The sequence below is a fragment of the Paralichthys olivaceus genome, chromosome 1 (genome assembly GCF_024713975.1).
Source record: "Paralichthys olivaceus isolate ysfri-2021 chromosome 1, ASM2471397v2, whole genome shotgun sequence".
NCBI lineage: Eukaryota > Metazoa > Chordata > Actinopteri > Pleuronectiformes > Paralichthyidae > Paralichthys > Paralichthys olivaceus.
The window spans coordinates 28515506-28528373 of NC_091093.1; the positions used below are offsets into that span (position 1 = coordinate 28515506).

The following is a 12868-nucleotide window of genomic DNA, read 5'->3' on the forward strand; positions in this document are numbered from 1 at the left end:
GATGGGTTTGAAGAATAGACCCTCAACTACAGGTAATTAGCTCATTGATAAACTCATTAAGAATTTTAAATGTGTTGTTGAGTCAATGAAAGGGGTTAATAAATCTCCAATGGCCACTATGATGAAGTTGCTCTTAATTACATTTGTTTCTGTAGACAAAACAAAGGTGGATCGACGCTTGGTCACGGAGCAGTGGAAGTAATTTCCTGTCAATAATCCGCTGTTCTGTGATCACCTGTAGGTTTCCTCAGCCGTCGGGACTATTTTATGGCCCCGCGTTCCCTCAACTCATTTGCAGGCTGTTTGATCATTTCACTGTATATTTCCCGAGTCCTTCAATAGACACACGTGTTGAAAGAAAAATCCTCTTTGCACCACTTATCGTTAAAACAGCGTGTGATAGCTGAGATGTAACGCTGAGCAGCGGGATTGTGTAGCTCCTCCTTTTATTTCTGCAGCTACAAGTTGACTCGGATACGACAGATGCTCCAAGAAGCAGCTTAAACATTCCGCAAGCTCGACACAGAGCAAACCACTACAAGCATGTATGCAGATGTTGGTGTGACGTGAATCTTTGAGTTGTGTATTTTTGGCTTTTTGTTGTTGCTTTGGTTTCTTCCTTTTGTCTCACACAACCTTGCTCGCCCTCAAAAACCCCCGGTGTTTGTCCGTTCTGTTTTTACAGAGTAGTTTTATCTGCTTTGCACTGTAATAACATTTCTGAGAGAGTCAATCTAGTTTTAAATCACAGCGGAGAGTTTCTGCCTCAAATGACCTGAGTCAACTGCAGACTTTACAGTTTCAGTTCGTCCGGACCGTAGCGAGGCTGTCGTCATGGTCGATCGCGCTGTTTCATTGCATCATCCTGACATGCGGATGGGTACTTTGGGTTAAGCATTCATTTAGTATAAGACCACATTTAGTAACGGTTCATTGTCAATTAAAAAGGTGAAATTCCTCCCTCTCAAATGTTATCGCCCTCAGGTCTCATTGTCCTCTGTCGTTACATGCTCTCTCTCCTGTCTGTGTCACTTTCCCACGTCCTTTTAAATGTATTAAAGAGCATTTCACTTGAATCCAATTTAGAGAGAAAGAGCCTGTTAGCATGGCCCCTTACACCAAAGACTGCTGCCAGGAGTCTTTGTTTTATCTGTGACTGTGACCTTTAGAGGGGGAACAACAGATGCTTGCTTAAATATGGGTATTACAGGTCAGGCCCAGTACTGATATCAAGGAAATGAGATATTTGCAAAAGACAGATTAACTAAGAAATATATATTTTGAATCCCATATTAATAAGATTTTCTTCAATGACAAGGTTACTGATAACGAGAGGAGTTTAACTCTGCTTTCAACAGCTGATTTCTTTCTCCAGAAGTAGAACGGCACTCAGGAGGGTGCTTATCTCCGCCACGCCTCAATTTATGAAACCACATTTTATTCAAACGTGCCAGATTTTTTTCGTTAAGATTAAAGAATTGTTCTCAAATCACCAATAATGTTCAATAAAGTGAAAAAAATTCCTGAGTTGAGTAGTTTTTGCGTAATCGTGCTAAATAGCAAAAACATGAACTCCTTGGCAGATGGTATAAGATATTTTACATCCTTTAGTCTCATCTAGTTTCTATCATTAACGCTTCGGCGTGCAAACTCCTGGAACACAGTGTATTGCTGTCAAAGTAAAGCATCACTGTCATGCCTCCGGATTGTTTGACTGAAGCGAGGATATAAAGTGGCATCACACAACAAGACCCTGTGACCCATCTCTGTCCTGGCTGCCAGTCAAATCGTTTTAAGGCTTTACTGATCATGTTTAAAGTTCAGTGGGGGTCTGGCCCTGAGATGCATCTCTGACCTTTTTAGACGACTACGTGCCTGAGTGCACTCTCACATCATCAGACAGGCCTCTCCTGACCGCTCCTCAGTCTGTCTGAAATGGAGTCCGGCTCCTCGCTGTCAGAACTCCTGCTGCACGATCAACGTCCTGCTGGAGAAGCCGAGGCGTTCGGAGTCAGTCGAGCTTTTTGCAGTAAAGATTTCAGGGGAACGTGCAGTGCAGACACTAATGACATCGCTTCTGTATTTCTTTTCTCTTTTTCAGAACAAGAGCCTGAAAAACAAACTACTCTCGGGACACAAACTTTGCGATGCATATGCTGAAGAGGTAAGGATATTCAATTAGCTAATTCCCCTTTTATCACAAATGTAATTAAATCCTGTCTCAAGCTACTTAACTGTTCATTGTTTGTGGAACAGATCCAATTCATGGTAACACATCACAGACAGATTCTGTTCTATTGTGAGTAAGCAGTGCTCATAAAATACAAATTAGAGCATGTACAGCGTAATGTGAGCTACCAGTTACTCTACATTACATGAAGCGTCACTTCATCCCCAGAGAAATAAAGCAAGCTACCAACAGTAAGTAACAAAAGGGGTTTAGGCTACAACAGCAGAAGCTTCTTCTGTTATTAAACCAATTTTCATTTCTCCTCAGGACCTTTCTAGCATAAACAAGTTGTCCTCATGGGGCCCAAACCTCCGTCCTCATGAGTCAAACATTGTGTCTCAGGTGGAGGTTAAGGGGTAAGATGTGATTTGTGGTCAAGGTTAGATATGAACTGTTCAGGGTTGTAATCAAAGATAAAGTTTTGGGTTAGGCCGTCCACAGTGAATGCAACTCAATGCAAAGTCTTTCTGACGATAGCTGCACCAACCTGTGAGTGAGTGAGTGTGTTCATTTACTGTGAGTATGAATTGTCCCTCTTGCTCTTCATGACATCTAAGGTGAAGGATGGTCACGTGACTTGGCTCAGACATCAGACTCTCAACACTCTTAAATCAGAAAATACAAATTTAAATATATAACACTTAATCATTAAAACATCAAAAAAACATCTGGAGCAATGTCATATATTTTATTGCGCTTTCTACTTTCTTTTCAACATACTGTTTCCGAAGCTCTCCCAGTAAAGCCCCAACGGTAATGGTGAAGACAACAACTCCCATGATCCTACGCTGCTTCGTGACACCATGAAACTGTAGTTCTCTGGATTTGTTTTGTCTGAGAGACTTTTAGCGACAGAAGTTACATATCTCATACGTATAAATCTAGTTCTTTTATGGATTAAAATGCAGCAGTGCAGTACTTATTACTTATTTGAACACGGTAACTAGTATCCTGCAACCTTTTTAAACATTTCAAAAACAAACCTTAGCATCATTGAATGCAGCACAGTGCAACAGCACCACAAACCGCAGCCTCCTAAATGATCATTTAGCTGAATCAACACTTCTCTAAAACTGTTATATTTCCATATTTATATTAAGCCTTCATGACGGTGTGATTTACTGCAGCTCTGATGGATTATCCTGCATTTATTTTAGCGAAGTCTACCCAATAACCGAACGCATTTCCCCATCGAGCGCAGCAAACAGGTTTGAACAGCACTCAGTTTAAAATTACAAGGTTCTCACATTTGACAGAAAACACTCTGACAGTATCATGTTTCAAGTTTTCAAAAAGAGCGATGGAAGAGACTGTCGATGGGAAACTGCAGTGAGAGGTGAAAGATAGTGAAAGAAACACAGACCCTGCAGTCAGACTGGATATGTGTTTTTCTGCGGTGAGATAAATGATGATCAGCAGAGAAAGTGTTGGTAAATGAAGTAACCTGAGAGTATGTGGTAATATGTCACAGGCAAAATACTAATGAGGGACTCAAATATCACAGTTTTCCCTCTGATACCTGTCAAACTCCATGATTGCTTGTCCTCACCTGAAAATGCGATTGTCCCATCATTCCGTGGCCTCGGTTTTATCCTCTGTAGCATTGATCAAACAAGCCTAAGCCTTAGGGGAGGTCTGGCCCAGAGTCTTACTGAGGAAAAATCTCCATCTTCTGCTCAAGGTTGCCATCTGTCAAGGCTGTCTATCGCCACACTGCTCGGAGTCATAGAAAAGTTATTTCAAACGCTGTAGCCTGGATACAGGAAATGCATAGAATCACCAGAAGCATATTGAGCCAGAACCACATGCAAACGCAGCTCAGCATAACAACTGGCAGCGGAGCTATAGTGACAGCGAGACTGACGGACAACATGCGCTCGAAGCTGCTCCCACTTCAACCTGAGCTCTTGTATTCTAGTGTTTGTGAGAGAAACAAGAATAAACTGTTTCCGGGCTTTTAACTGACGACCACCAGTTTACTGATTACACTAAAAGCTGATGATCGAAGCGATTAAAGAAAAACTTTATTTTAATGAAAGAATAACGATGAGAGTATTTAGTATTTGGGCATTGGGTAGAGGTGTTGCTTCAAATATAGCTTTGTGCTACATTTCAACAGTGACCATGTCTGTTCGAGCCAAATTCATCTGTATGAGCAGTTGATTACTTCAACGCTTCTGGATGACGGTTCCAGAACTTGAGGGAAAGGTACCGGTGGTTCCACACTGCCTTCTGCTGCCTTCTGAAATAAAATTAAGGATCAGTGTGTGATGCCCCCCCCCCCGGCGACGCAGATGTGAACCTGTCATCACTTGCATTGCTCCTCTGTATGATGGTGACATCCTGTACCATTCATTGGGCTGATGCCTGTGACAGAGCAGTGAGGGAACATACACATATACACACAAGCTTGAGTTTACTTAAGGAAAAGTAACCTGGCTCAGGAAACACACACACACACTTGCCACAGATCAGCGGTGCACAAACAGAATTGAATGTTTGGAAGCATTTGGTGCTGAGGAGCCGGTCATTGAACCCTGAGTCTCTTATTGTGACACAGGAAATCGGTGTTCTAATTACAGACCTCTTCCCCGTTTACAAATCCTCGAGCAGAACGGCCCTGACATTTGACCAGCTCGGTTTTTCTAAAGCTATCATCTCATAGTCAAACTCCGAGATGATGATGGCACATTCGACTGCGCAGCCAAGTCTAATTATAACACTTCAGAAATGAGTTGGAAAGAGTACAGAGGCTATGAAGGGGTCCTGATTGAAGTTGTCAGCCGTCTACATTAAGCCTGGATTTCACTCGCAGCGGCAATGGAAGTGATGTGGTGATAAAACATGACTGGTCGGCTTTGTGCTTGTGGTTATCTGATTCTCAATGCTCTTTAATACCGAGCTGCTGTGTTCCTATCCAGGGATCCTGCCTTTCCCTGATTATTTTCGCAGAACTGTTTTCAAGGCCAATAGACTTCAGAGTTCTTCAGGGAGCAAATAGCTACCAGGATTTTCTTGGAACGGAGGTAAATGGAGGTCACTGTCTGCGATTCCTGTGGGAGGCAATAAAATTTGAAGTAAATCAGCGAGAGGCGCATTCCTCCATGTCCCTACTTTCATCCAGGAGTGTTATTCATGTTCAAAGGGGAAGGGTTACAAGCTGCAACTGTAATCGCAGTGTAATTACTGCAGAGGGACACAGAGAGGCGGATGCTAAAGCTGCAGAACAATTGCCTCCAGAGAAGGTAATTTGCAAACTTAATCACTGTATCACATGTTTGTCCATTGGAAAGAAAGTAAACATACTCCCCCATAAGCATAACGTCTCATTATGGGGCCTGAACTCTGATATCTGCTCTTTCTTTATGAAAACAATCAATCGTGTGTTTTTTTATTTACAGTCATGACAACACCCCAAAACATGTTAACTCTCGAACTCTTTAATTGCTGCCTTGAAAATCCTCCCTTCATGCTTCAGATATCTTTTCAATTAAGATTTCCTCAGAGCATTGACTGAGCCAACGTTTTTTTTTTTTAAACTGCCTCAGATAAAATCATTGAATCCTAAAATGACGGCTTTAAAACCATGTCCAAGAACTGAGATTAAACCCAGATCTTTTTCTTTTTTTTTAAACTGGCCTTGGTTGAACTTTTAAGGCAAAAAGCTCATTTCGTGTGTTTAAGATTTTGTTGGAGTAAACAGCAGCTTTCTTTCATGTGTGATTTGCATTCTCATCTCGTGGAAATTGGCTTTGGGATTTTCCTGCATATTGTATACTGGAATACATTTCATTTGGTGTGGTAATCGTTTTTTAGAAAGCTGCTTTAACTTGTGCTCGGCTTTTGCTTTGTATGAGCGAGGTGGAGGATCAAGCTTTGTGTTCTTAATCTGTGTTGTGTGCCGAAGACTGCTCAGCTAAAATGGCATGAACAAAACTTACAACAAAATTACAACACTGTAAAGAGGGTTGAATGGTCGCTCTCTGCACTAATATGCACGAGTGGATCCTATATCACTGATAACTTCGTAAGGTTGCCAGATCAATCTGTCCAAAAGTATCAGAATAATATGCAGACCACACAAAACAAGAAGAAACTGTTGATGACAGGTTTTTTTCTAAATACACCAAGGTGTGCAGGGTAAAGCTCCATCCATCCATTGTTTGGTGCTTATCCCAGCTGGGTTGTGGAGGGAGTCAGTCCAGTAGGCTCTTCCAGACATCCCTCTTCTCAGCTGTTCTTTGCAGCTGTTCCCAGGCCAGATGGGAAAAGTAATCCCTGCAGCGACTCGTGGTCTCCTCCTAGCTGGCCATGCCTGGTAACCCTCAGGAGGCGTCCCGATTAGATTCCTGAACCACCTCAACCGTTCCCTTTTGACATGATGGAGCAGTGGTTCTACTCTCGCCCCTTCTGGATGACTGAGCTTCTCACCCTGTGTCTCAGTCTGTGTCGGGCCCCTCAAGCCTCTGTACACGGGTCGCCCGCTCGACTGGAAGAATGTAGTCCGACAGAGGTTTGAGGGCCCCTGCAGAAGATGAGCTAGTGGGCCCATGGAAGTGGCCATTAGAAGATGATTAACTGGGGCGTCCAGAGCTCACCTGGCGGAGCGGGTGCCCCAGTTTGTCTGAGAAAGGCTCCTTTCATGAATAATGCACAAAGCAAAAATCTCAAACTGGTTTCTGGTGTTTGAGAAAACTCCACTAAAACCAAACTTACCCTGAAAAAACAAGTATATTATTATTTTGAATTTTTTGATCTGGCCTGTGTCCCATCTGCAAATGTGGGTTTATAACCCAAACTGCTGCCAACTACCAGGCATTTCGTCCACACACATCACATTCATGTCTGAAATATTAAATCTGCACCCCACCTCTTGTTTAAATATTATTACAGTAATTGTGGTCATCATTTGTCCTTTTAGCGAATCTTTACATTGCGATTCCATTTGCTTCAGTTCCAGGATGTGTCATCGTTTGCACCGAAACGTTTTCAAAAAGTGAAAAGTAGTTTAAACTCTGAGCTGTTTCATAGTAAGATGGATGGAAACACTTTTCCATGCCAACTTTCTTTCATGGAACAGTTTGGACTGGAGCTGTTGACGTTCACACACAACCACATGAATGAGGAGAGGTTACTAAGACAAGTGTATCACAGACGTACCAAGTTCCCTCTCTGGCAGGCAGCCGCCGGGGCCGACTCAGCTGTGGGTTTGTTTCACTTCACAAATCCAACAGAACATTTGAATTGTGAAGGAAACTGGCGAATCTTCTGCTTCCTGCTTTTCTTGCTCCTTATCCAGTTCATAGGAAAGATTTAATGCGACCTTTTCGAAACCAGACGTTTGTTGTGTCCTCGGGGGGGTGGGGGGGGGGACATCTGATAGCTCAGAAAACCAGAGTCAACCTCAAGGTTAAATCCTTTCAGAGAAGCAGAGGGACACGTGGCATCAGAGACACCGTTCAATCTGTTGTTCATCTGTTCTTCAAGAGCAGGAATTTATCACCTATTTGCTATTCTGTCAGATTTACGGAGTTGCTGCACTGTCACCGTTTGGATGAAGGATGTTGTTTCTGCAAAACAACATCTCATTCTCGCATCAGGGTTTTATGAAAACATCCAGCAACTGGAACCTTATGCAGATGAAATTTCACCTAATACCGACGCTTCGGGAGGATTTCCTGTAATGACTGATTTCAAGGTGAATTGCCTCACATAATGAATCCAGGGTTTTTTAGAATGGAGCAGCAGGCATCACCATCTCGTGTATTTTGGGACATATTTATATTGAGTCTAAAATTGCATGCAGGCATATTAAACATATTGATTCAACTAAAGCTGGAGTATCCAGTTCTGAGGGCGGTGTTGTGTTGTGTGTCTGTGACAAAACTAATGATCAGTAGTTTTATAATTCATTAGGGTTAGACCTAGAATAACTTGTCTCTCATCATATATGTCAGAGTCAAACTGTAATAAAATATGCATGATGCTCCTCCCACTAAATATAAACGCTGCCATCTTTGCCCTTTGGAGCCACACTACATGTTTTTGATCAAATAACTCACTTAAACCAAACCTAATGGGAGATTTAACTTGTGCACCCACACCGAGAACTACCCTAAAAAACCTAAAATGACAGAAACAATGTATTCGACATATACTTGGTCTGTGTCCCATCCATTAACATGGATGAGGTGGGATTGGTGCTGTTTCGAGCTTGTTTCAGTATTTCTCAAATATTTCTCAGATTTTTACAAACAACAGTCTCCAGACATTCACTCAGAAATGTGTGTGGGGGGGGAAAAAAAAAAACAACTTCCAGTTGCAATTGTGCAAAACAAAAAACCCGCTGTAGATGGGAGAGATCCGAGGAGAACGGCCGGCCAGGTTGAAACTGGGGTAACTCAGATAACCGCTCTTTAGAACCGTGATGATCAGAGAAGCCTCTCAGAATGCACAACACGTCGAACCGGTGGATAAGGTCCTGTCACAGATCTGAGGCAGCAGTGGACACGTGCTCACCAAAAACAGGTCGAGACTAGAAAACCATCTCCTGGTCTGACGAATCACAGCTTGTGTCAACAGTCCAGGTTGGTTGTGGGTAGAGAAAAGGTGGGAGGATGTTTTCTCCCAAACAATCATTATTTGAACACCACAGCCTATCTGAGTATTGTTGTTGACCATGTGGATCCTGTTAGGGCCCCAGTTTACCATCTTCTCTTTTTAAGATAGACATAGATAGATAGACAGCTGGAGCATGAACTGGAGAGAGAGAGAGAGTGAGGAAGAAGCTTTTGGAATGTGATCGACTGAGCAGATTCACTGGGTGGCCTTGAGAGAATGCATCAGAAAATGTTGGATGTTTATGTTTGATTAGAAATATTTTTGGCACCAGTTATAGTTCGTTGTGTTGTATGTAGTTCTTTCTCACTTGTACAGATATTAACTAAAAAAAAAAAACATGACCAACATGGAACTGTCCTCAGTGTACTGACATAAAAACTCTCAACTTGGCTCTGAGAAACACTATGGACACTTCACCTGATCTTCCAGACTCTGACACTCCTTCATATCCATCATATTTGACATACGTCTTGAATTTCACCCATTATGTTCTTCAAAAGGTTTTCAATTTTTAAATCCATCTCGTCGAAACCTCATGTGACGACATCATTCTCAATATCTTGTCCCAAAGAACTGAGGCTAGTTTGAGAACAAAGGGAGACCCTACCCAGTATGTTTGTGGTGTTCCTAATAATTTGCTTTTTGAGTATTTAAATGTCACCTCATATTATAATAAATCAAGCTCCATTCAGAAATCAAAGAATCCAAAGCCATGTCCACCCGTATGAATGTTTAGTGTTTGCACACTTTGGTAACGGTGCTGTTTTGAAGGATGACGTTCGCTGCCAGCGTCACTGATGCTCCCGACAATACAATTAGTAATGTGCACAGTGAGCAGTACAAGATCCGATCCTTTAAATAAAACAGATGTAATGCTGCGCTGCTTTACTTCACTCACTATACATATCGATTAAATGAGATTATCCTGACTCAAATGACTGAAATAAAATATATGCTTCCAGCCGGTACGTTCTGGCCGCCAGCCAGTCCTTACTCTGCCTCAGCCCCGCATGCCTCAGCCAATCAGACACACTTCACAAATAGGGCAATCTGTTTGAACGGGGAGGGGGGGGGGGGGGCTGCGGCGGATGCACAGTACATACAAATACCTGCTGAGGATGTCTGGACACCGACAACCGCCCTGTCATGTCACCTCGCCCGTTTGTATCGGCTCTTCTGTGATGCGGTCGTGCCGTTCTCTCACAAGGAAGATTCATGGCACGGTGAAGAGCCCACGGTGCATACTGAGCAGATCTACTGTATGTCAGAGGTAAAACAGGCTTTTTCAGTGGCGATGTCGGGAAATTTCCGACCGTAACACTCAACAACAATGAAATGGAAATATCCAGAAACATGTCCACCTGCCTGCGCTCTGTGTCCTATAGAGACAAACCCATTTTGATGCAGAGCTGGACGTTGCTTCCTCAGCTTCGGCTCAGTGTTATTGATACTGTCAGAAACTGAGAGTGCAAAAACAAAAACTATTTCTCCCAAAACTAATCTGCATCAAACACAAGGGCTTGTGAATTGGACGCATGAAACGCAAGTCGCCCGAGGAGAGGTGAGAAATGTGCCAGAGAACATGGAAAGAAATGTAAATTATATAAATATAATTTAGCTGCTTTCAGGTTCAAAAGGTAAATTTCAGTTTGGGTGATTTCCAATATCGGACTTTGACAAATGGATCATGAGGTTGTTGCAAATTCTGGTTGTTGGAGTTTCCAAATGCCTATTTCATATAAGTAGAAGAAAAGGCTCCGAGTGAGCATTATACGATCATTAAGCCGGTTCACGCTCATCATTACTGACCTTTTGCATCGTGGCGCGCACAAGAAATTACGTCAAATGACATTTGCGCTTGCACAGGGCATCGTTTCGGCACCTCACGACGTTTTTTAATAGGTGCGTGCTGCGTGGCCACAGGGCATCAGGGATGAGCTTATTAATTAGCGGGCAAAGAGATTCTAAGATTGTTCCTGGAGGAGGACTGCAGATACCATTGGTAAAATGAGGTGTTTGGCAGGAAACAAACTAACGACAAAAGAAAACTCTGCATCTGGGGGGTGAAGGCAAAGAAGTGCACTCAAGCCAGAAGCAGTGGAGGAATCAAAACTGCTGCCAAAAACCTTTGTTTGTGTTTCTTCTTCACTTTTGCTTTTCTCTGGCAGCGTGGTTGTGTGGTTGCCACTTATCCTTCTGGAGAAGACTGCAGCGTCACCTCAACTATCAAAGGGAGAGGAGCACTGCAGGTTTCTGGTGTGCACAAGAAGCAATAAGAGTCCCATGTTTTATTTTTTTGCAGGATTTGGAGCAAACCAAAACAAAACAATAGCTACAGAGATAAAAGAATGAATCAGTTTGGTTTGCTGACATATTTCAACTTGTTTAATGAGTTTCATGAACTAAAAATTATAGCTGCATAAATACTGTCACTTTTAGTTAGTTTACAAAGTTGGCAAACAAGTTACACTCAACCAGAGGGAATGAATTAAGGAAGCAGGTTCCCAAATAAATCACGGAATCAGAAGAATCCGGCCAACTGGAGCGTCTTGTCATTAATGATGAATAAATATAAACCTAGCAGAACACAAAAGTGTCAAAAACATGCTTATGCAGACATTTGTCAATGACAGTTTTAAACTTCATCCCCATAGAGACGATGACTGTCAGCGATGCCTTTCACGAACTTTGAGATATGTGTTGTAAAATACTGCAGCACTGTTTGGTTTGTAACTATTTAAAATGCAGGTCTCACTCTTGCAGGGTTTGAACCATCGGGAACAACAACAGAGAGATGCTACTGGTATTCTCCTGGGCCGAGCAGACAGCTCACATGATTTATTCTTAGTAAATAATAGACCAATGCTTTGGCAATTCCAAGAGCTCAGCACATATTCGGATATTTGCATTTATAAGTTAACGCCGCACTGGGTTTGACTCTGTAGCCTCTTTATGAGTCATTCATTTATGAGTCATTCTATTACCAGCAAGTATCTCAAAAGCTGCACTTAACAAATTAATTTTCTTTGTATGAGTTCACATTTCATTTTATGAGCCAGGCCACGGAAAAAGCAGACGTAAAGATCACAAATTAAAGACGTTGCAGTGAGTTGGAGTGTTTGAATGAGCTTTTTTTAACCTTACAGTTGTTTATGAGGAGCCCTAGGATGCAGTTTTTTAATCTAGACAGAGATGAGTGTGGGCTACACAGCAGCATCCCGGGAAGAGAAATAATAAGATAAAGAATCTAATTTAGAAAAAAATAAATTTAGAAAACTGGTACGCAGGTGCTCGTAAAGTGCACAGAGCCCTCTGAGGGAAAATTGTCCCTCAGCTCTGTGTTCGGAGGTTTTTGGTGGAAGATTAGTGGCACATTTTTACTGCTGTTGGAAAACAAAGTATAGAAGTAGAAAGACAGGTTTGTAAAGATATCGAGGGAGAAAGAGAGATTCATATATATATTTATTTATTTATTGATCGACCCTCAAACAATAAAGAAGTGTGCTTGTTTCCAGTGTATTTGTCCCATTTTGTTTGTTTTCCACTTCAGTCATGTATTCAAACTTTTCTTTTTGCAAATGTCTCTGCTCATGTCTCTGAAAATGTGCTGATGAAACTCAGAGACAGAAGCAGAGGAGATGACATAGACCAGAGGTTACAGTCTGGAGCTAGAGCCAGTTGTTTTAATGTACTTATTTATAATCAATGTTGTTCAGTGTGGAAACGAAATCCTGTTAAAATATCATTGCAGACAGACTGATAAATAATATTATATCAATATGATGATATTTTAATATACAGTGGATCACACTGAATCACTACATTTGACATTTTGAATTTCAGGACGTCTGCTTGAGGAAACGTTTCTCGACCTCTGTGAATTTTAATTGAATAACCCCGATATAGAAAAGGTGTCACAAGATATTTAGCCTCCACATAGCTCGACTGACAAAAAGATATACAAGCACATTAACTGATAGGTTTCAAGAGGAGCAAGTGCAAGTTTTTATTTGCGTC

The 12868-nt window shown here is 41.9% G+C and overlaps 1 protein-coding gene across 2 annotated transcripts in view; it reads left to right on the top strand.

The window, feature by feature from the left end:
- luzp2 (leucine zipper protein 2) overlaps positions 1-12868 on the top strand; it is a 130817-nt gene that overhangs the window by 94633 nt on the left and 23316 nt on the right. For both annotated transcript variants that reach the window (XM_069527049.1, XM_020099395.2), the window contains one exon: positions 2102-2164. In XM_069527049.1, coding sequence (XP_069383150.1) covers positions 2102-2164 — 63 coding nt within the window. The remainder of the gene's footprint in view (positions 1-2101; positions 2165-12868) is intronic.